Source organism: Pteropus vampyrus, unplaced genomic scaffold (genome assembly GCF_000151845.1).
Source record: "Pteropus vampyrus isolate Shadow unplaced genomic scaffold, Pvam_2.0 Scaffold471, whole genome shotgun sequence".
Lineage (NCBI taxonomy): Eukaryota > Metazoa > Chordata > Mammalia > Chiroptera > Pteropodidae > Pteropus > Pteropus vampyrus.
In genome coordinates this window covers 250,814-273,272 of record NW_011889252.1, presented here as the reverse complement: position 1 = coordinate 273,272, position 22,459 = coordinate 250,814, and the positions used below count along the sequence as shown (strand labels likewise).

At 53.4% G+C, this 22,459-nt stretch overlaps 1 protein-coding gene across 1 annotated transcript in view; it reads right to left on the bottom strand.

Moving 5' to 3' along the window:
• Positions 1–12,677, bottom strand: part of KRT80 (keratin 80) — a 23,914-nt gene extending 11,237 nt beyond the window's left edge. Inside the window, exons 1-4 of the mRNA XM_023524519.1 lie at positions 11,733–12,677; positions 10,931–11,034; positions 10,187–10,315; positions 4,180–4,388 (exon numbers count right to left, since the gene is read on the bottom strand). Of these exons, the coding sequence (XP_023380287.1) occupies positions 4,180–4,388; positions 10,187–10,315; positions 10,931–11,034; positions 11,733–12,081 (791 nt within the window). The 5' untranslated portion in view covers positions 12,082–12,677. The remainder of the gene's footprint in view (positions 1–4,179; positions 4,389–10,186; positions 10,316–10,930; positions 11,035–11,732) is intronic.
• Between the last annotated feature and the right edge of the window lie 9,782 nt (positions 12,678–22,459).

Here is a 22,459-nt window from a genome sequence, read left to right as displayed (position 1 = left end):
CTTTTCACTCTGATACTTTGTTCCCTTTTCTTTTTCCTGTCTCCTCCCACAGGAGTCTCAGTTTCAAATAAGCTGTACCTTTGGTCAAGTCTGCACCAAGCATTCTGCTTATCTTTCACTCTCTCTCACTTTCACCCTCCCCACAGCCCCACCCTTCTCCCCTCTACTAGATGGTAGGACACCATCCCGTCATGTTCCCTCCAGAGGGAGGACAGGAAGAGCATGGGCTTTACAGTAAGATGGACCCCCAGTGTAGTTTTAAGCAGGTCACTCCGCCCCTCCTTCTTGAACTCCCTTGTCTCCCGTGGGGTGTGTGCGTGCGTGGGGGCTGCGGAGTCCACCCCTGATGCAAAGGCAGACATATTAGTCAGTACTCAACTAAGGTGGATCCCATCTCTTCTCAGATTTGCCTCCTTGCTCAAGTCCGCCTCAAGGACACTGTTGGATGGGAGATGGGATCCGGGACCTTACCCTCTTCCTCTAGTGAAGATGCCTGTCTGGGCTCCCTGGGGTGGGCGTCTGCTATCCACAGACTGCCCCCTCAGCCCTAGCTGCCCCAGCAGAAGTGGGGATTCTTTGGCTTCCTGTTTTCTTCTCTCCTCTCCAGGGACTGCTTTAATCACTGGCAGCTCTAATTACAGCCGCCCGCCTGCCCCAGTCCCCACCTCACGGCAGGGGCAGCGTCACCCATCGCCCGCCCACATAGGCTGGCTGGACCTGCCACCCTCAGGCTTTCTTCTGCCACCCCTCAGGCCTTCTTTTCCATCAACTTATCTGAGGAGCTGAGGGGAGCGGATCTGCCTGGTTGAGAGCCCACAATGCATTCGGGTCCTGGAACTCAGTGTGCTGAGCGTGCCCTCTCTCTGGCTACTGCCTTGGATTCCAAGAGTCTGTGTGGGGCTCTGAGGGTGTAAGTCACCAGGGCGGAGTGGAGTGGTGGGCCAGGGAGACTGTTCTGCAGTCTGGGCTTGCCAGGGTGAAAAAAGATGCCCAAGAAACTTCACCTGCACCTGCTCCTGTGACCCTCAGAGTCCCCGTCCTGTTGGTTTCATTTCACAAATGAGAAAATGGAGACTCAGAGGAGGGCTTGAAGGCTCATGTGGTGTGCTGGTTAAGCATGGGGCTCCAGAGCCAGGCTAGCTGGGCTCAAATCCTGCTTCCCTGCTAACCAGCTGTGTGACCTCGGATAAGCCACTTGAGTGTGCCTTAGTCATGATAATGGTGATGTCGTGAGGCCAAAATAAGTTAGTACATGAAATGTTCACAACAGTACCTGCCTCCCACTAAATCTATTGCTACGATGATTACCTGAGCTCTGTTCTTTCCAACACCAGGCCCATGCCCTCGGCCCCTCTGCCTTGGCCTCTAGCGTTTTCAGAGAGAAACTGTGGGAAGCTTCTTTGCAGAGAGAGAGAGTGGGTGGTTCTCTGCACATCCTTCACAAATCCTCAGGGCTGGGCTGACTGGAACAGGTTTCTCTTTGAGATCTGGGGTCTGCTGAGGAATTCCCTGCCCTGGGGACAGGGGCCTGGGAAGCCCAAACTAGAAAAACACCTCATTGACTGGCCTTCCCCACACAGCCCTGTGGTCAAATCTCTTTCCTTCTCCTCTTCCCTTTGGACAGCAGAGTTCTGCCTGCCTTGGTTCCGGAGAGCTGTCCAGTGGGGGCCCTCTGAGGTGTCGAACCCCTCCTTATCCCTCACTGCTTTCCCATCCTTTTGTACAGCCTTCCCTCCTCTCTGCTCATCGACTCCCCTGGATTTTAGCCCCGGTTCGCCCCCTCAACCAGATGCTCCCGCAGATGCTCCCGTGCAGCGAACAGCGTGCACAGCTGTATGCAGCATTCCTGAGTCACGTACTGTGTGGTGCTGGGCCAGCTGTTCTGCCTAGGTGGGCTTCTGCTTCATTCTTAGTAAATAGAAATGTCAGCCAGCTGGTCTTTGGGGGTCCTGGCTACGTCAAAGCTTTGGAAAGTCTTCATTTTTATAGAGGCTTAGGTGATGCCATCTCTCCTATAATCCCCAATTTGCCAACCACCAGCTCCCAAACTCGTTCTCAGTCCTTTTCAGCTTGTCACACCCGTACCCCTCTTCCCACTTGTTTATTTCTAGGAGTGAAGCTGATCTCATCAGCCTTGTAGAGGCAGGGCACACCCCTCCCTGTCAGGGCTTGGCCTGGCGTCTCCTGGCTCCTGGAGGCCCCCAGGCTCTGCACAGCCAGGCTGCAGCTGCCCCTGCTTTGGTCTGCAGACCCAAAGCCCTCCAGCGTCGCTTCCCTCAACTCAGGTGGGTTTCCTACCCAGAGAGGGGAAGAGAAGCCCTAAACCAAAGTAATAATATCAAGCAGCAGATGGAAACCAGGCAGCAAGCCAGATGAGGGGGCTGAGACAGATTAGAACAAGAAGTAGTGTTTGTACAGAACTTCCAGTTACAAAGTGTCTCCATGGATGTGATCTGGCTGGGCTCACAAGAGCAGCCTCTTGAGGTGGATGGCCGAGGTTAGGGATGGGATTTAGCATGCATGGCTGTGTGACAGAGGACAACCCCTTGCCCTCTCTGGGCCTGTGTTTCTTTCTCCTAAAAGGATGATCCCAGGCCCCCATCCAGCTCTGCCATTTTCTGAGTCTTTGAGCTTCTATTAGATATTGATGAAATGAGTCACAGTTTCTGGTGCACTGACAGTTTCCCCCAGTGTGGTCAGAATGGGCAATCAGATTTCCCATGTGTTTCCCTAGGACTTGGGAGGGCAGGGCTGGGGGAGAGGTGGCCCCCAGGCCAGGGAGGGGTCCAGCCATGAGGACCAACTCAGGCCTGTTGGCTGGAAAGTTCCAATCAGATCCACAGATGAGGAAACTGAGGCCCAGAGTAGGGAGAGTTTCCTGTGTGACCATCCCTTCTGAATGTGGCCTGAGCAGGAGAGGTCATGCAGAGAGGTGCTGGGCAAGCTGAGCCTCAGCCCAGGTTCCTGGACTCCTGACAGGCTGCTCCCACCCTCCAGCCCCGGTTGGCTGGCTGTTCTAGAGACAGCAGGCCTCACCTTGGGTCAGCAGGGCTTGGAGTAGGGCCCAAGCACTGGCGGAGGAGGATGGAGTTAAGCCATATCCTGTCCTCCCCTCACCCTGGATGGGGACCTCATTGCAAGGAGACCAGGTTCAGGTGCACAACCTCTCTGGTCTGCCCAGCCTCCTTGTTCATGAAGCCCTGGCTAATCTCTGGTCGGAGAGTGTCATTTCTCCTCCGAGCCACCCAATTGCCTGGTCTGCCTTTCTAGATTGGCCAATTCAGTTCAGCAAAACTTCATTAAGCACCGCACTGTGTGCTGAGCACTTCAGCCTTCAAGAGATAGAGGAATGGCCATTTATAACCACACTGAACTCCCGACTTTTTCCTCTTAGCAGCTTTAGTTGGTATCAGCCATCATCCTTCCCACTCCACACAGAAGGAAATTGAGGTTTGCACGTTAGGCAACTTGACCGACATCACAAAGCTAGGGAGGGATGGGGGCAGGGAGTAAATGTCTATACCCAAGCTTGGGCCCTTAACCACACTGGTGGGCCACATTGCCTGCCAGCTTGTTCCTGTCTGTCTGCCCTGCTAAGTTGTAAAAGCATCTTGCAGGCCGGGGCTGTGTTTCCCTCATCTCTCCGGATCCCAAGTTGGCCACTAATGTCAGCGTGCACTACCTGCGGGGGAATTGCTTCTTTATTCTAATGAAACTTACCACTTCTGTCCTCTGCCTGCACCTGCTCCTGCATATCCAAAGCAGGAGCCCATCTGTTGCTCTAGCTGGTGACGTAATTTCCCATTGCCAAGGGGACGTGTGGGTGAGAGCAAGCATGTTTATGGGAACGGGAGGAGGGGATAGGAGATGGTGGTTGCAGTGGTACTCAGGGTGGGCCCAGCAAGCACAGGATTTATCTGCCAGACATCGTAAGAATGACTTCAGCGTAAGACTCCCTATTTGGGGGTAGGGAAGCTGTGGATTCATTGCCATATTCCCCCAATATTTAAAATACCACTTGGCACATAGTAGGTTCTCAATGAGTATGTCTGGAATAAAGAAATGTTCTTTTAAGAAGTGTCCTCTTTTTCTGGCTTGGGTGCCCCAGACCTTGCACTTGAGTGCAGGTTGGTCCCCACTCGCAGTCCCTGCCCACAGTCCCCATAGGGCGCACCCTACCTGATTCGAAACTCCTCGACTTTCTCAAGCATCTGCAGCAGGTTGGCCTCCAGCTGTCCCCGCTCCTGGCTCACTTTGCGCAGTTCCTCCTGCAGCCGGCCCTGATACTTCTCGTAGAGGTGCCCAAGGTCAAAGGCAGTAGAGCCCTGGCCCTGCAGGAAGCTCCAGCGGGTCTCCAGCAGCCGGTTGCGCTGCTCCAGGGCCTGCACCTGGACGAGTAGGAAGGCTTCGGTGAGAGGGCCAGGTGTGGACGAGTTGGGCGCAGAGGCCCTGGGCCAGCCACCTTGCCCCCGTGGAGGCTTCCCTTGGAAGTGGTAGCTCATCTGCTCTCTGCACCTATCTGGGCCCTTACTCAGCAAGTTCAAGTGGCATCTCCAATTACTGATCGTTCAAACTGAAGATGGTGAGATAGGAGGGAATCAGAGAGAGGCGGAGCCAGTTAGCAAAGATTTCGTAGGGAGGAGCAGGGCCAGCTAGATGAGTGAAGGGGGAATGAAGTGTGAATGTGACAGGCTCTCCATGCCCGCCTGGGGCTTGGGCGGGAGACCCCAGGGAACCTCAGAGGCTCATCTGCTGCGCCCCCTCGACAAGTCTGGTCTCATCTGGCCTTGGAAACTCAGCAGGGTAGGGCCTGGTTAGTACTTAAAAGGAATCTTCCCTGCAACTGTGGACTTGTAGCCTTTCCGGTCCTCAGTTTCAGCAGGTAGAAGTTGGAGATGGTATCACCTGGCCTGCCCACCTCTGAGGGCTGTTGGGAGAAGGGCCTGGGATGTGCTTTGGAATAGTAATAATAGCAAATGCTTATATGGCCTCTATTGGATGTCAGGCCTGTCCTAGGGCTTGACATCTTTAACTCATTAACTCCCCACGACAACCTCATGGGGGTAGGTATTGTTATTAGCTGTACTTTACAGATGAGGAAACAAGGCCACAGAAAGGTTAAATAACTTGCCCAAGGTCACACAATTATCAAGTGGTAGAGCCAGGTGTAGAATCCAGTTAGTTTGTGTTTAGAATCTCTTAACCACTGTAACACGTCTCCTGTCTGCTGCTGGGGTCACTGCAGGCCCTGGGACCCACTTGCCGTTCCTGGCTGTCTTCTGCCTCTAGTTAGGGGGGCTCTGGGCTCAGCTACTCCTCTCAAACTCTGCCTCCTTCACACTCTCCTGCTTAGACTGCTACACGGGCTCCCACAGCCCTCAGCTCACATTCCAGCCACTGGCAGGCTGTCAGAGTTCCTCTTGAGTTCTCTCCTTCCCTCCTCCCAGTCCAGCCCAGCCTGAGGCTCCCCCTGCCTCTTCCCCACCCTGCCAGTCCTCTGCAGGCTCCAGCCTCTCTTTGGCATGACCATTTCCACCATCCCAGTCCCTTTCTAGTTGTGCTACCAGCTCCCTTCCTGCAGGAAGCCTCACCCCTTCCCTCCTATATGAGGCCCTCAGTTTATCTGCTCCTCCCTTGTCCTGACCTACTACCCTCCCTGTCAGCCTGAGAGCCATCTGCTCTCCTCCTGGGGTTCCTAACCCCATGATGCCCGGGATAGGGGTGGGCCACTGAAGCAGGAGAGACGGCTGGGGCCTGTATGGTGCGGGCTGTCATTGTCGTGAGAATGTGGTGATAACCAGTTCAGTGACGTTCCCTATGACCATGGGCAAATAGCTAGGTCTCCTCCCTCTCACTGCTGGTGCCAGCACCCAGAATCACAGTCCAAAAGAACCAGAATCTTAGCCAGGAGCCTTTGGAGCAGCTGGTCTGTACCCTTCATTTGTAGAGGAAGAGATGGGGGCCCAGGGCAGTCAAATGACTTGTCCAGTGTTACACAGCAACTTGGTGGCCAAGCTTCCTGGACAGGCCCATGTGATGGTGGCTGCTACTCTGGACCGTCATAGATTTCTTGTTCCTCCTGCATCTGGGCACCGGGGAAGGGGGAGCCCTTCTCTCTGCCCTGCCCACCTCCCCAGGTTTGCATGAGATACTTCGATGCCCTTGAGAAGTGCCCCTTGACATTCGTGGTGACGACACAGCAGGAATATTGAACGATAGCCTCTGTGGGCTGTCATTCCCCTGCTCAACTCCCATTTGTACTGGTAAGTTCTGCTTGAAGCCATCCTAAGCCTATAGTAGTCGCAGCCAAACAGGTTCAGTAGGGATGGAAGTCAAGAGGGTTTCTGTCTTGTGTGTGTGAGAGGGCTCATTGGGGGAGCGGTATCTGCTTGCCTCACCTTCCCTCCGTTTTGACAAGCAGGAGCCCGTGTTTACACTGAGGGTGGGGTGAGAGGAGACATGTGAAGCTCCTTTCTCCACCCATGAGCAAAAACAAAATCCTTTACACCAGGAAGTCCTTCCCATAGTCTAACTTCAACCCCCTATACTGTAGTACTAGGCCGCTGGGAGATGGAGTACATTTGGCTGGCCAGTCCGGCCGGAGGGCATTTTGGCTGTGGGAGATCTGGGGCAGCCCCCTTTTTGTTCTGTCCTTGGGAGAGCTGCCTGTTGTCTCAGTAGGTGGGGATGGAACTGAACCCCTACCCAGGGCCTTCCCTGCAGAAAGCCTCCTCCCTCTTGGAACAAAGGCCTAGGGAGGTGCCAGGTTAATTGTCACCAACCTGCCCAGGCTGCTGAGCACTCATCTCTCATTCCCCTTCTTCCTTATTCTGGCTGATGCCCCTGCCCTTAGATCACACAGTGGCAGTTCTAGAAGGGGTATCAGAGGGCAAACCCCTGGTCTATCTGCCTTGTGTTGTACAAATGAGCAAACTGAGGCCCAGAAATGCAGAATTCATCATGACTCAACTGAGTTGCCCAGATCAGGGTGGGGGAGATGTGTTTTTTGTAGGGAAACGAGCAGGCCGGGTCCCCACCCCACAGGCTCACGGTCCAGGCAGATGAGCTTACTGGGTGGTGTCCCTGGAGCATTCAGGTCCTATTCCTCAGGTGCGGGGGGAGGTGTCAAATCCCCTGCTTTCAGCCAGAGGTTGGCGTTTGCCCAGGGAGCCTTAAGGTTCTTTGTCAGGAAGGGCTAGTTTGTGCCTTCCTGTGTGCAGGCAGGGGGATGGCTCTAGTGGCTTCCAGAGGCCGCATAGGCCTAAGGGAAGACATTGTGCCCATCTCTCTATCTCCAGGCATTTCACCACCTTTCCTGGGTCCCCTCCTGATAGCCTACTCAGGCTGAGTGCTGGCGGTCCTTCCTCTTGTCCCACCTCCATCCCCTCTGTTGTCTGCATGTAAAAGTGAGAGTACCCAGCCAGCAGCCTCTGCTAGATGTCAACACTGTCCTCTCCCTGCCTCCCTCCGCCCTCTTCTCCTGCTTCTGCTCATCTCCCCTCCTCTCGTGGCTGCCAATGTACCAGTCCTTCCACTGGCGTGAGCTCAGGGCCACCCTCGGAGCAGGACGGTAAGTGAAGCACACAGAAGGTAAGTGGCTTGCCCCAGAAAACACAGCCTGTGAGTAGAAGAACCAACACTGCTCCAGGGCCTCTCGCCCACACTCGGTCATCTCTCCAAACAACCCTCCTCTTTAAGAATTCTCCTTCTCCTCCTTGGTGCTCTGATCTCTCTCCATGCCTCAGAGGGCTATAAGGAGCTAGGGAGCTGGACTGCCTCTGCCTGTCCTTTTTCTTTGCCTAGAGCCTCCACCCCTGCACTGGTTATGGCATCTCACTCCTGGGCCTACATATCTTTTTCAAGCCCTGTGCCGCACCCCTACCCAGGAAGCTCCTCCACCTTTCTGTCCAGCAAGGTCCCTCTCTCCTTCTTTTCAGGCTCCTGACCAGAAGGGGCTAATTGGGTTCAAGAGCATCCTGGGCTGGGTCCATTTATGGTATTTTTAATTTACCAAACAGAACATATCTGGTACATGGTAAGTGATTTTAAAAAATTACCTTATTTGATTATGATAAGCCTATTACATTGATGTGTACTAAGGCACAGAGAGGTTTAGTAATTTGTCTGAGATTACACAGCTGGTCAGAGGTGGAGCCAGTATTGCGGTTCCAGATTTCATACTCCTAATGGCTGCCTGCTCTAACTTGCGTACAAGTGGCCTTTAGAAGGAGACATGGAGGGACAAGAGCTAACAGACTGTTTCTGTAGAGTTGGTGGGTCAGCTGGGACTCCTTGGGCAGAGCCCCAGCAATCGGGGCCCCCAAGGGGCTGGCACCTTCAGCTCCCTGCGTCCACCCTGAAGAGCACCCATCTCGAGGCTCAGGCTTGAGGATTGGAAGTCTCCGGTTCTGCCAAAGACCTTTGAGGGCATCGCCCTGGCCCCTGGGCACAGGACCCTGACACCTGGGGCCCCCTCCCTGTGCCTACACACTCTCCTGTCCCATGGCAGAGGCATGGAATAATATCAGCCCTGTTGTTCAGGGAGGAAAGCCACGTATCAGAGCCAAATTACATAGCTCATGAAGCATTCCTTTTAAGGGATTAACCCAGGTTTGGAGAGTAGGTGGCTCTGCAGGGACCTGCCTCCCCAGGGCAGTGGGCTTTTCTCCTAGGGCCAACAGCCCAGGAGCACAGAACTCTGCAGCCGGCAAGGGCTGGGAGAGGGAATGTTTCACTTCAGTGGATGGTTGTCCTCCAGTTGTCACTTCTCCTCCACACCCTCACTCAGGCACTCCAGGTATGGGTGCAGGAATGCTGGTCTGGGCACATCAATGGGGAGAAGAAATGGTTCCCATCTCAAAGACCCTGGCTTTGTGTCTCACAGATCTGAGTTCAAATGCAGCCTGCAGATTTGCTGGTTGTGGGACCTTGGGCAAAGCACTTCTCTGGATTCAGTCTCCTCACATGCACAGTAGGGGAAGTAGCCACTGTGGGGTGTTGCTGTGTGGGTTCAATGACACACATCTGCAAAGTTCCCGCAGGGAGCCAGCCACAAGCAGATGCTTGAAACGTGTTACTTTCTTCCCTCTGCTCCTCTGGGTGGCCTCCCTGGGACACTAGCAAAGTGCAGAGGAACACAGAAGCAGGGAGAGCAAGGTGCAGACAAAGACTGAGCCAGGGCAGAGGAATGGGGCTCTGGTTTACTGCGGAAGTAGGGGAGAGGGGAAGGTTGAGTTTTCCTCATCTGTAAAATAGGCACAATATGACTTCTTTCCTAAGGTTGTTGAGGGAAATAGAGATACATATGTCAGCACTCAGCATGGTGCCTGGCACATAGCAAGTAAATAAGAGCAGCTCTTACTATTGTGACTATTATTCTTGGGCAAGGCAGGAAGGAGCAGAGGTGAGAGGACTGGTCAGGAGAGGTCTCTTGAGGGAGGTAAGTGAGGAGCAGGTTTGGGAGGTGGGCAGGACTTCCTCGAAGCTCTTGCAGTCCTTGCCTTGAGGCAGAGGTGGACATGAGTGCCCAGACTAGCATACTGGCCATGGGAGTGGGGTCTAGGAAGTCAGGGTACAGGGGACTCACTCCCTCTACTCAGGTGGGTGCCTGGCTGGCTGCCTGTTTCTGACTCACAGCATCCATCCCCTGCATTCCTATCTTTTCACATGCCATAGCTTCATCCCCACTCCGAAGCCTTTTTCCTGCCTGAAGCCCCACATTCCCCATTGGCTCTGCCTGGTGCTCCTGACTCTGAGAAGCTGAACAGGACCAGAGGCCCAGACGGGAGGGTGGAGCCTTGGGAGGACATCCCTACCCTTCATCTGCTTTGGAGTAGGACAGCAGACCATTCCTCCATCAGCCATTCCTATGAGGAAGCATCCTCCTGGCCACACTCGGAGCTCCTCCCTAGTCCATGCCTGGGGGAGGGTGGCCCCAGGCCACACAGCACATTGCAGACATCCCTCAGAAGCTGTTCTGAGGTCCCTTTCTCCCCCCATGCAGGGATGGCTCAGAGACTTCCCTCCACATTTCTCTGCTTAGAGCTAGTCTTTGGAGTTAGCAAGCCGGCTCCCTATTGGCCGGGGGCAGGGGTGGGGCATGATGCTCAGAAAACACAGAACTCAGCCGTCTGCCCAGGCTTGACAGTCCTTAGCTTTCAGGAACCCCCCTCCCATTTCTGCTCACCTTGCCAATCAGGGAGGCAAATTTGTCATTGAGGACCTTCATTTCCTCCTTTTCCTGGTTCTTTTGCTGCTGGATGGCTGGATCCACCTTGAGGTCCAGGGGCACCAGCAGGCTGGGGTTCACAGTCACCTTAGGGATGGTGCCAGACGACCAGCAGTCTGTGAGGCTGCGGGAGCTGAAGCCCGGCCCGGGGGCCCCAGAGCTGTCCCATCCTGAGGTCCCAGGCCAGGGGCCGCCTGCAGGGGTCACTTCACAGCTGCTAAGGCTGCTGAAGCCAACAACGCAGGAGCGGCAGGCCATCACGGCCCCCTAGGCCCCGGGAACAGTGAGGGCAGGGCACAGGGATGAGTGAGGGAGCTTTGGGGTGGCGTTGGCAGCTGGCTCCAGTCACAGGCAGGGCAGGCTGGAGACTGAGGAGCAAACACCTGTTGTACAGGGCTCATTAGCTCCAGGAGGGCGGGACGCCTCTCAGCCCGACCAACCTGTTGGATGATGTGGCGCTCCCGCCCCTCCCCCGGCACCACGCACACATCTCCTCCCAGGACTGAGGATTTGCCTTGCTGAGGGGGCTGTTCACAGGCTCCCCTCACCCCAACCCAGCTGGTCCTGGCTCCAGGGAGGGAGGCAAGGCTGGGCTGGCTGGCTGGCCGGCAGTAGGGAGGCTAAGAGGAAGGGCGATTCAACAAGCAAGGAGAGGAGAGAGAGAGAGAGCCCTCACCTCTCACCGCAGACCTCATTGCATACCTGAAGGCTGACGTATCTGGGCTCACATACTTCTGGAGAAGATGACGCGAGCACTGGCCCTGGGCTCCCGAGTGTAAGACGGCCGGCCCGGGTGCCGTGCCAGCCTGGCATTGGAAAACAGCACCTTTACACTCAATTTTCCAGCTGCCCAGGAGTCTCCCTGGCTTATCTTCTTTTCTTCCTTTCTTCTTCCTTCGTTCCTTCGTTCCTTCGTTCCTGCCTTCCTTTGATCTACTATTTATTGAGCACCTACTATGCGCATCACCTTGCCAATCAGGGAGGCAAATTTGTCATTGAGGACCTTCATTTCTCCAGATGCTGGAGAGGAAATAGATAGTCAAGGCAAAGAACACTTGGCTTTGACATGTGAGACATGGGTTCAAGACTCAGCTTGGCTACTCATCACTGGTGTGACCTCGAGCAGGTTACTTGACTTCTGTCCTCACGTGTAAAATGGGGATGAAACTACCAACCCCATAGGAGGTGAGGTACACAGAGAACTTAGTGGAGAGCTAGCACAAAGCCCTCAGTAAATGATGGCTAAGACCAGTGCCTGCCTTCTGGGAGCTGAGTCTGGCAGGGGAGATGGCTGTGACCAAATGCAGCCTTGCCTCAAAGGTTATGACGATGTGCCCCTGCCTCTCTGTTCTCCCTTCTTTCCATTCCTCTTTCCTCTCTTCTCCATCTCCTTTCTCTGTTTTATTTTAAATATGAAACAGAAATAGAAAGACACCAATTTGTTCCCACAGAGCCTCTGACGGAGCAGCAGAAGGCTCAGCCAGCTCAGGGCAATTCCACCCACCTTCCCAAAGTTCAGGAGGTCCCACTCTTCCACTTCTAAGGAGCTGTTGGCTCTCCTGGGCCCGCCTCTTCCTTCTTCCCTGGAATGACGTCTCTGGATATTCTTGCCCTGGCTGGTTGGCTCTGTGTGCCCTCCCTGGACCTGGCACACCACTCTGGGTGGTGGAGTCACAGCAGAGAGAGGAGAGTATCTGAGAGAGTCTCAGGTGATCAGGGATGGAAGAGATCTCAGCCCCCTCTGGGTCTGGAGGAAGAGACAGGCTGGAGATGGGAGCCACTGCTGGGGTCGCATTGCCCATTCCAGGCCTCCTGCCTCCCAGGTCAGACTTCTTTCCCCACATAGTGGGCATCTCTGGCTCACTAGGGCATGGACATCTGTACCGAGGCCATGAGTCTATTCTGAGGCTAGATTTCAGGCTCTGATGCTGGGGCCGGGCTGGTGAGGTACTTCTGGATGATCAGGTCACTGCAGTGGTGTCTGTCTCCACTTCTGACATGTGCTGCCCCCATTCGGCACCCACTCGCATGGTCCACCCCAGCCTCCCTGACTTGATATCTGAATAGCATGTGGTCAAACTCAGAGTCCTGCTCTCCCCCACCCCAGCTACCCCTCCTGTGTACTCTGTGGGGAAGAGGAGGGCAGGCAATGGCGTGTGGGCCCTGCCGGTGACAAAAATAACAGCCAGTCTGTCAGGTATGTCTCAAATGCTTTACACAAATTAGCTCCCTTAATCTTCATGACAAATGCCATTTGAGGTAGATGCTTTAATTCTCATCAGCCTCAATTTAGAGGAGGAAACTGAACTTAGAGGGATTAAGTTACTGTTGAAGGTCATACAATTTATCAGTGATGGATTGAACCTAGACAATTGGAGCTATGAGTCCCTTCCTCTTATGTTAGCCTCTGAGCCTGGTGACCCTTGGAAAGGGTAGTGGATAGAAGAGAAAGTTCAGGAGGTCCCACTCTTCCACTTCTAAGAAGAGAAAGTTCTCTTCTTACTGTTCAGGGCTCACTGTCAACTCCTAATTTTCTTTAAGCTGGATGCCCAATTCTCCAAAGCACCTCTGCATAACTTAAGTCTGCTGTTTCTTGCTGACTTCCATTGACCTCCATCAACCCCTGAGTTTAGACAGGTCACAATTAATTGCTGAGTCCCTGACTTCAAGCCTGACATTTCAGGGCTGGCCCTGGGGCTCACGTACTGGGTAGCCTTCCTTGGGGTCAGCCTGGACTCTTTGGGGCACGAAGGGCATGCTCCCTGGGGCTCTAGATGAGGTTGGGAAGTAGATCCCGCCTGTTGCTTCCCTTCTGGCCTGGCAGTCTCTCTTGGGTGCAGTCTGAGAGGTGTCTTTGGCTGTCATAGCTCTGGCTGCCAAACAGGAAGAACAGCCAAAAGGCCCCAAACAAACACAGCTCCACAGAAGCACCCAGCCTCACCCCCTCACTTCCCTTCTCCTCTCCTCCCCTAGGTCCACCCATGCCTCTTTTGGGGGTCAACTGTTCAGAGCCCTGCCTCTCCACCCTCACCGAAGACTTGACATGACTCTCTCCGGCCTTGTTTAATGAGACTGGATTACCTGGGGGTTTAGGCTCCCCAGGAAGCAGGAAGCCTGGCAGGGTCAGGAGAGGGAAGATGGTGAATGGGTAAAAATTTCAGTCCCTTTGGGGATGTTGAAGTACCTGGGCAGTCTCCAAACCTCTCCTGGGTATACTCAGAAACAAACCTTGGGGCTTCCAGTGGGGCGTGAGCTTGGAGACCCGAGGTGCGAACTGGCGTCTTGTACCCTCTGGGACTTGGAAGCCCTCTCCTGGTTGACTTACATAGTCCAGGGACAGAAATCTCAGTTCCCCTCCCTTCACCTTAGGTCTCTCTCCTTTGCCTCTGGTTCCCTGTAACTAGTGACAGAACATGTTCCTAATCATCTAGGAAGCAGAGAAAAGGCAGAAGAAAGGCAAGGGCTAACAGGAGGTAAGGAATTAGGGAGGCTTGAGCTGGGCTGCCCAGAACCTTGCTGATACTGGTCCTCAAAGAAGGAAGGGGAGTTGTTTCATTTTCTCTGCTTCCTTCTGCCTGCCATCTCTCTCCACATCACACCCTCCCAACAACTGATCTGTCTCCCTCTCATTCTCATCCACCTCTTCTCTCTTGCCTTTCTGTCTACTCATTCCTCTCAGTGTCCTGCCCACTTAGAGTCCTGGCCCAGGGCTCCTTCCTCCCAGCCCCAGGGAAGAGAGGCGTCTGGTAGGCCTCCGCAGCCCTACTGGATGGCCTTATGGGGATGGCATCTCTGCGTCACAGTTTCAGCACCTCCTCTGGGCCCTGCTCCCTATTTGAGCTGAAGCCTGGCCTGTGGAGCCGGCAGCCCTGGGATAATGCAGGATAGCAATGCATAGTTGTTAGATGACTGTTCTATTGAGCACATCCCTGCTTGGCTGGGGCTCTAGGGCAGGACCTGACTCTTGCAGAGACAGGCAGGGACTCTTTGAGCAGGGGAGAATCTTAGCCTCACTCCAGGGCATGATAAACCACTCCATCAGGAAGCCTTCCCAGAGGAGCCTGCTCAGGTTCCTGTCCATCTTTCCTCCTCTCTCCTAAATGCACGTCTACATCTATGCTTACTGGGTCAGGACCCTCTCCCTGATGGCTCTAGAAACTCTGGTTTCCTTACCCTGGACCATCCCTTTGAGCAGGCCTATACTGAGGTCGCAGGAGGGAGGCCCTTCCCAGAGGCCAAGTTCTGGGAATGGGATGGCCTAGGTCAGGGTTTGAGGGCCCTTGAGTAATTTGTGGCTGTGTGAAAAGAATTTCTAAGGGCCCCACACCTTGAGATCCCACAGATTGAGAAGCTGAAAGTAGATTTGGGATGGGTGAGGGTCAAGAGAGGGGGAACTAACATCGAGGATGGAGAAATTAAAAAGGTCTGTTAAGCCTCTTCCCCGTGTCAGGCAGGCTATGGAGGAGACTGGGGAAGGGTGTCTGGGATACCTTCCCAGTAGGATCAGTGAGCAAAGTCTTGAAGGAAGAGGAAGAGTTGACCAGGAGAGGAAGGGCGCTTCAGGCTAAGAGAGGAGTAAGACAGTAGAAACTGTGTGGGATGGTGATGATGAGGACAGCCAGTATCACTGGAGTGTCAGAGGTGCTAGGGAGCTCAGAGGAGCAGTGACTACTTCAGGGGCCCTGGGAGGCCACAATCGAGGCATTACCTTGCGTGAAGTCCTTCCATGGCTCTCTGTGGTTTATGGGACAAAGTCTAGGAGATTTCTTGGAACATCAAACAAGATCTTCTGCATCTATTGCCCTTCTTCTCTGTGTCTCATCTCTTCTATACCCTCCTTCTCTCCACATCCCCTACCACTTTCCGACCCCACCAAACTGGCCCATTTCTCTGAACCTGCTGACTGATGCCATGTGTTTGTGTTGGACAGCTCAGATATGGAACATTTCCATCATCGCATGCAATTCTAATGGATAGTGCTCATCTGCAAGGAAGGTATCTGCCATGGGCCAGGAGGCTTCAGATTCTGGGAGGCTGTGAAGTGGTTTAAGATAGACTAGGGAGGCAGCATGGGGCCATGGCAGAGCTCTGGACCTGGAGATAGGAGAATTGATTTCTAGTCTGGGCTCTTCCACTCAACAGCTCTGTATTTTGGGGCCAAATGCTTGGCCTATCTGGGCCTCAGTGGATTGTAAAATTAGGCTGTATAAGCCACCTGAATGATTGCTTTTTTTTTTTAATTAAAAAATTTTCCCCAGTTTAGTTTATCAAATGTTCCTCAAACTGTTGTTGATCCCTTCACTATGCTAGGTACTAGATAAGCCAACGTCCTCTATCAAGCAGCGTGCTGGGGAGATCAGGCAGGTGTGGGTATTCTATAATGAGGGCAGGCCTCTGGGGCCAGGGAGAGGCAAGCACAGCCTAATTACACTTTCCTGCCTTCATAGCACTTAGCCCAATTTGTAATTATTTGTTGTTGGTTGTTTACTTGTGCCTGCCTCCCCTGTGGAGCACAGGGACTATGTGGTGCTTTTGTCATCTCAGTGTCCCAATGCCTAGCAAAGTCCCTAGCATATAGTAGGTGTTCGATGACCATTTCTTTCTGGAATGAGTAAAAGGCCACCCTTCTGCCCAGGGCACTTGTTGTACCTTGTTGGGACACAGGATACAGCATCAAGAGCTTCAGATGGTGGACAGACCCAAGGTGGGTTGGAGAAAAGTCAAGATGGGGAGACTCTACCTCTGGAGGCCAGCTATGGAGGCCAGCTCTGGAGGCCAGCTATGGAGGCCAGCTTTGGAGGCCAGCTCTGGAGGCCTTGCACAATGGGACCTGGCTGCCTCCTTGCCAGGCTGAGCTGGGCTGACTGGAATGGGCCTGTGGTTGACACTGAGTCCTCTGCCCAGGGTGTCACACATACCATCACTGGATGCCTGGCATCCTGCTCCTTCGGTTCCCACTCAGTGTGGGTGAGAACTCTGATGACTTCCTGCCACGGCCCAATGCCTTATGTGGGCAAGAAGATTGATGGTCCTCCCTGCAAAAGAAAGAGGCAGAAGGAAGCTTCCCTAAGTTGCCAAAGCCCCATTAGGCCTAGGGTTTAGTCAGGCACGTATTTGGAGTAGGGCAGGGACCAAGCCATAACCCCCCAGGTACCTTTCCTTCAGTGTACAATCTGGATAGAGCAGGTGGGCGTTGGTTTCCCTGGCCCAGGTTTAGGATAGGCCCAGCCTACCTGGGGATCCCCAGCTCGTGCCTGGCTGTGTGTTTCGTGCATGCCAGTGGCGTTTCGGCACGTTTGCCAGGCCTGCTTCTGGGTGGAGAGGAGGAGGAAGAATTGCACAAAGGGAAACTGGCGGGAGGGCCCCGCTTCCTCTGTTGGCTCACTGCCTCCCAGGCAGGACCAGGACCAGCATGTGCCCCTCGGTTCCCTGGGAAATGCTGTGCTATCTCATCTGCTTCCTCCCCCAAGAGGAAATGCCAGGTCCCAGCAATAAGGGTCTTGGTGGCCTCTGGCTACTTTCTGTTCCATCTACTGTGCCTGGTCACTCAATCAATGAGGAAGGTCCCTTCCAATAACTCTCATTTCTCAGCCCCGAGACAGACAAACGCTCAGCGTTTCTCCTTTCTCCCATACACATCACCTTCCTGTCTGCCTCTGAGCCTTCATGTGGGCCACTAAGCTGATTTGGCCTGCCTCTCCCTTCACCAGATCTTCCGAAATAGCCCCCCTCACTTGTCCTTTGAAGGGGAGAGCTTGTAAAAGGAGGCTTCATGATGGCAGGGACTTTGTTTTGCTCACTGCTCTATTGCCACTGGCACATAGTAGGTACGCAAAAAATAGTTGTTGAATTAATGCACAGTGTGCCCTCTATTTTTAGCACTTGTTTCTGTGGCTCTCTTAGGCAGGGTCTCTTCCCTCCCCCACTCTCTCCCACCCTCCCCCACTAGACAGGGTCTGGGGATACTGTTTCGCCTCCTCTGAGTCCCCCCAGGCCTGGAATCCTGGTTACTGGAAAAATCAGCCAATCTTGCCTACCCTGTCCTGTGTGCCTTCATTCAGGAAGTGCCTTCTGCATCTCTCCTGGGTGCCTGATCCTGGGTGCTGAGTAGTGGGGCAAATACAAAGATAAATGAGGCAGGGTGGTGACTGGGTATTTTCCTCACATTCCGGTCCCCTCTGTCTTCCAGTCCAGTGCTTTTTGAACTCTAGGATCTCTTGCCATTCAGCCTCTGCCTCCAGGCCAGCTACCCCTTGTTCTAGCCTCCTCATCTTTCCAGTCCTGGCACTGTACACAGCTATTTAGGAGGTGTCCCCTCCCTGGGGCTGCTTTCAGAGAAGAACAAGGAGGGACTAGAAAGCTGGGGTGGCTGACAAAGGCAGGACCAGGGAGTGGTAGGGCATCTGGAGATTCTTATTTGTAAGCCCAAACCGCTCCCTGAGCTTCAGCTACTGCCTTTATCTGCCTTGATAATAAACCGAAACCATATTCTGCTCCCTGTTGAGCGATCAGTGCCCAGCCTCTGTGAGCCTGCCAGGATGGCAGTGGCCCAGGATGATGCTGGGCACTGTGCCAGCTGACAGGTCAGCCCTGAAGCTGCAAGCAGGAGGGTAGCCACCAGCCTGCAGAACACCCCACATGCTGGGATGTCCCTCATCCAGGGGTCTGCAGTGCCCATACAGGGCACACAGGAGGCTCTCAGGATGGATCTTGAGAACTGAAGCTTGAGCTATGGCAGCTTATGGTTCGTTCATCTTTATAACCCTAACACCGGGCATAATGCCCAGCATACAGAAGGAGCTCAGTAGTGGAACTTTGTGCACTTAGCACTCATTTATCAGGACCTACCATGTGTAGGTAGCTGCATCCTTTCCCTCCCCATCCTTCCATCTCCTTCCGCCAGCACATTTGGGGATCTCCTGATGTAGCGAGATGTGGGGTGTCTCCAAGGTGGCCATCTGTGAAAGGCCAGTCTGAAGCCAGGCCTGCATAATGTGTCTTAGGGAGAAAAGGAGGAAGAAGTCCTTCCATGTGTCCCCATAACCCAAATTAATACTCAGGCGTACAAAAAGTGCTCACACAGGTGGCCTGATTTCATCTCACCAATGCTGCTCAACAGGCTGGGCACCTTGCACTTCCATTTTGCAGATGTTTGGGGTTTACACCCAGATCTTCTTCCTCCAAATGGAGCCCCCAGCCCAGGCTTCCTCGTGTTGGTTAGAGTCTTAGCCCATAGTTAAGCTCTGAGGTTCTGGGAGAAGCTGGGAGGAGCTAGGGACTGGGAGATGGGAGAATAGCTAGGGTGGAGATGGCGTGAGGAACAGAGGGAGCAGGGCACAGGGCTGGGCCAATGGGGCAGCAGGCAGGCTCAGGACAGGGCCCCCAGCCTAGGCTCTGGATGGAACAGGACTGGCCAGTGGGAATCTGACGACCTCAGCTCCTCTCTGAGGTGCCATTGCTGCCTCCTGAGTGAGCAAACAGCGCTGGTGAGATTGGGGACTAATGGGTGTTTTCCAGAGGGTGAATCCTCTACATAGGGTTTATCTTCCGGGGTCATCGTTCTGCAGTCTGCACTTAGCAGGATAATAGCAGCCTGGTCTGGGGCTCCTGGCTGCCTATTGCCCCCGGGCCCTGCAAACAGATGGAAGCAGATGAGGGAGCGGAAGACAGGAATAAGCAGGGGGTATCATGTCCCGGCCCTACCCTGCTTCCTTATCCCACTGCAGCTGTGTGTGCCCATAGCTGTGTGGCCATCTCCCCTCATGCCAGGGCCTCATGGCAGCCCAGACCCAGGCACCCTCACAGACACCCATACCCCCCACCCCGTCCTTATTCCAGCTGTCAATCCCTGCCGAAGCCCACAGGTATCCCCTCTGCAGTCCCTCATCCACCTTCCTCCTGACGCATGGGGCTCCTCTGCTATCCTCGGGAAGCAGAAGAGGGAGAGGGCAGTATTGTTGATCCAGGACATCCCCTGTATCCCACAGTGTGGCACAATGTTCCGTGTTCACATGGCTTTCTAAATGCCCATGACCACCTGGGGTGGTAGGAGTCATTTCTAGATTACTGCTGAAGATGCTGAAACTCTGGGAGATTAAATGACTTGTCCAAGGTCACATTAAGTGGTAGGCGGAATAATGGATCCCCCAAAATATCCACTTCCTGATCCCCAGAACCTGTGAATATGCTACCGTACATGGCAAAGGGGACTTTGCCAATGTGATTAAGTTAAGGATCTTGTGATGGCAAGATTATCCTGAATTATCTGGGTGGGCTCATTGCAATCACAAGGGTCCTTTAAATGTGCATGAGGGAAGCAGAGAGTGATGTGATGTGAGAAAGTCTTGACTGGCCTTTGTTGGCTTCGAAGATGGAAGGGGAGCCAAGGAAGGTAGGTGGACCAGGTGGGGAAATTATTATCTTCTCGTACCTTCAGAAGAAGTGCAGCCCTGTTGGCACCTTAATTTTAGCCCATTGAGACCCGTTTTGGACTTTTGACCTCCAAACTGTAAGATAATGAAATTGTGCTGTTTAAAACCAATAAATTCGTGGTGATTTGTTACAGCAGCAGCAGGAAACTGATATACCTAGCTAGTGGCAAAGCTAGCGTCTGAACTTGGGACTCAGCCTCCAGTCTGCTCCCTTCCATCTTACTTGTCTGATGACTAAGCTCTGCCCATCACTCTAGGCTGCCTCTCTTCCTGCCCCCTGCCCACATTTTCTGAACTGAAAATCGGGCCCCACAGCTTGACGCATGAAAGCCTATTGTTGAGGAAGTTGAGAGAGAAGATTCAAAATTGGAACAGAGGCTAGACTTCAAGTGCTCTCCTCCTCGGATCCCAGCCTATCCTTTCTGTCTCTCCACTACTGGGGGGGTCAGGAGTTCTTAGAAACATGCCTAACAGCAGCCCATTTCTTTAGAGGTTCAAATGAGGCAGGACATGTGCTAGCCATTAGGGCTCAGGGCTTAGAGGAGGTAACAGTCTTAAACTGACATGGTCTCTACCCAGAGGGCACATGCAGCCTGCCTGCTTCTGCACTTTGCCAGGTGGTTTCTCCTTCCTAGGGGCTGATCTTCTGAACGGGAGTGGATGAAGTGGGAGGGACGCATCTGAGAGCCTCTTTGGTATGGGGCCCCAGTGGTCTGTGTATCTCTCAGGGCAGGGGAGATATCTGTGTGTCAGGGTGCCTGGCTGTGGGAAGATCTAGGGATCCCACCTCTCTGGTGTGTGTGTAGGGGCATATCTCATATCCTGGGGGCCTCTCTGGGCAGTGTGTTCAGCTTCTGTGTGTGAGTATCTGTGTGTGAGTATGTGAACATGTGAGTGTACAAGTGTGTCTACTCATATCTCTGTGTGAGTGTGTATGTGAGCGTACCTACTCATATCCCTGTGTAAGTGTACATGTGAGCGTGCCTACTCATGGCCCTGGCGTATCTGCATGTATTAGTATGTCTACTCACTCTGAGTGTGTAAATGAGTGTATAAGTTTGTGGCCACGTCTCTTATGACCCTGTGTGTGTGAATTTCTGAGTATGTCTAGTCACACCTGTGTGAGTGTGTCAACACACATATGAGTGCCTACTAACACTTCTGTGTAAATGTCTGAGAGTGCAAGCATGTCTTTTGTATGTGTGAACATGAGAGTGTGAGCATGTCTACTCACACCCCTGTGTGTGAAAATGTAAATGTGCCTACTCCTACCCTGTATATGGATGTGTGAACATGGAGTGTGTGAACATGTCTGCTCACATCCTTATGTGTGAACAAGTGAGCATGTACATGTGCAATCATGCCCACTCATGTCCCATCTGTTTGTGTACAAGTGTGTGTCTCTTCATACCCACGTGAGTGGTTGAGTGTATTTACTCACACTTGTATGTGAGTGTGTGAACGTGTGAGTGCGAGAGTGTCTACTTTCTCCTCTGTGTGTGTGAATATGCGAGTGTGTAGGCGTGTGCTCTTCTAGCCCCGCGGAGGTGAGCGGAAGCTCCCTGCACCTTGCCAGCATTGCCTCACTCCTGTGACACAGCCACTAATGACTATTTGCCATTGTCTGTGTGATGGTGGCATCACCTGCACTAATGATAGTCTCCCCTGCCTAATGATCTGGCTCCTGCCCCATCATTTAGGAGCCACAGGAGCACTCTGGGACTGTGGCCAGAAAGATGTTGACGAGCTCAACACATTTCCCACTGGGATGCCAGTGGAGGTGGGGAGAAGCGTAAATCCCACCCTCCCTTAAGCCCTCTGGGTGTCCTGTGTGGGCTGGGAATTTTGGCCAGGTGAAGGCATTCCTGGGTGGGAGCCTAGAGTCTGGGCCCTGCCCTCCAACTCTGGAGGGGCTGTATGGCTGCTGCCTGGGACCCGATCTGCTCTGGGGCCACCCATGGGGCTGTAGCCACCCATGGGGCACTAGGTCTGGAGCAGCCCAGTCCACAGGGTCTAAGACAAGCCACACTTTGTGGAGTCCTACCACTGAAGCTTCATTTGCTGACCCCACCAAATTGTCTTTTATGATTGAAATGAAGTTACGACAGCCTCTGGACTCAGAAGGAGGAGCTGAGGAGGGGCTGCTGGTCCCTTTCTGTGAGTCTTCAGCAATTTGTTCATACTTTCTTACAGCTGTGAACCTACTCCATCCTATTAGTGTTTCCCACTTACAGGCCTGCCGCCTCCTACTGGTTAAGTTTATCTGGAGAAGCAGATAAGCCTAGTATTCCAGCTGGTTCAATAGGGACTCACTGAAGGTTTTCCCATTTAACTAATGCACCCCTGGAACTATCTATGTGACCTTGAAGTGACTTGCTGTGTCTTCCTCTGAAAAATGAGGATGCAATAGCACCTGCTTCAGGCTGATTTACGAATATCAACTTCAGACTTTACCATTCTCTTCAAATGTTCTTCTTATTGTGATCATTTCGCAGATAGGGGAATCAAAGTTCAGACCACTTAAGCAAGTCCACACAATTAGTAAGAGCTAGAGGTGAGAACGAACCCCAGGTCTGTCTCTCCCTACATCCTGCTGTAGCGGCTGAGGGAAAGCCTAGGTTGGTGGAGACAGCATTGGCACTCAGCCTGGTTTCAGTGGCCGGGAAGAGGGAACTTGGTCTCAGAAGGGTTTGCAGTGCTCCAAAGGGAGAAGCTTCCCCTGAGGAGAAGCTGACCTCTTCTAGGTACTCCCCAGAGATTTTTGCCCTGTACAATCTTATCCGGGGCCTCCCTGGCAGTC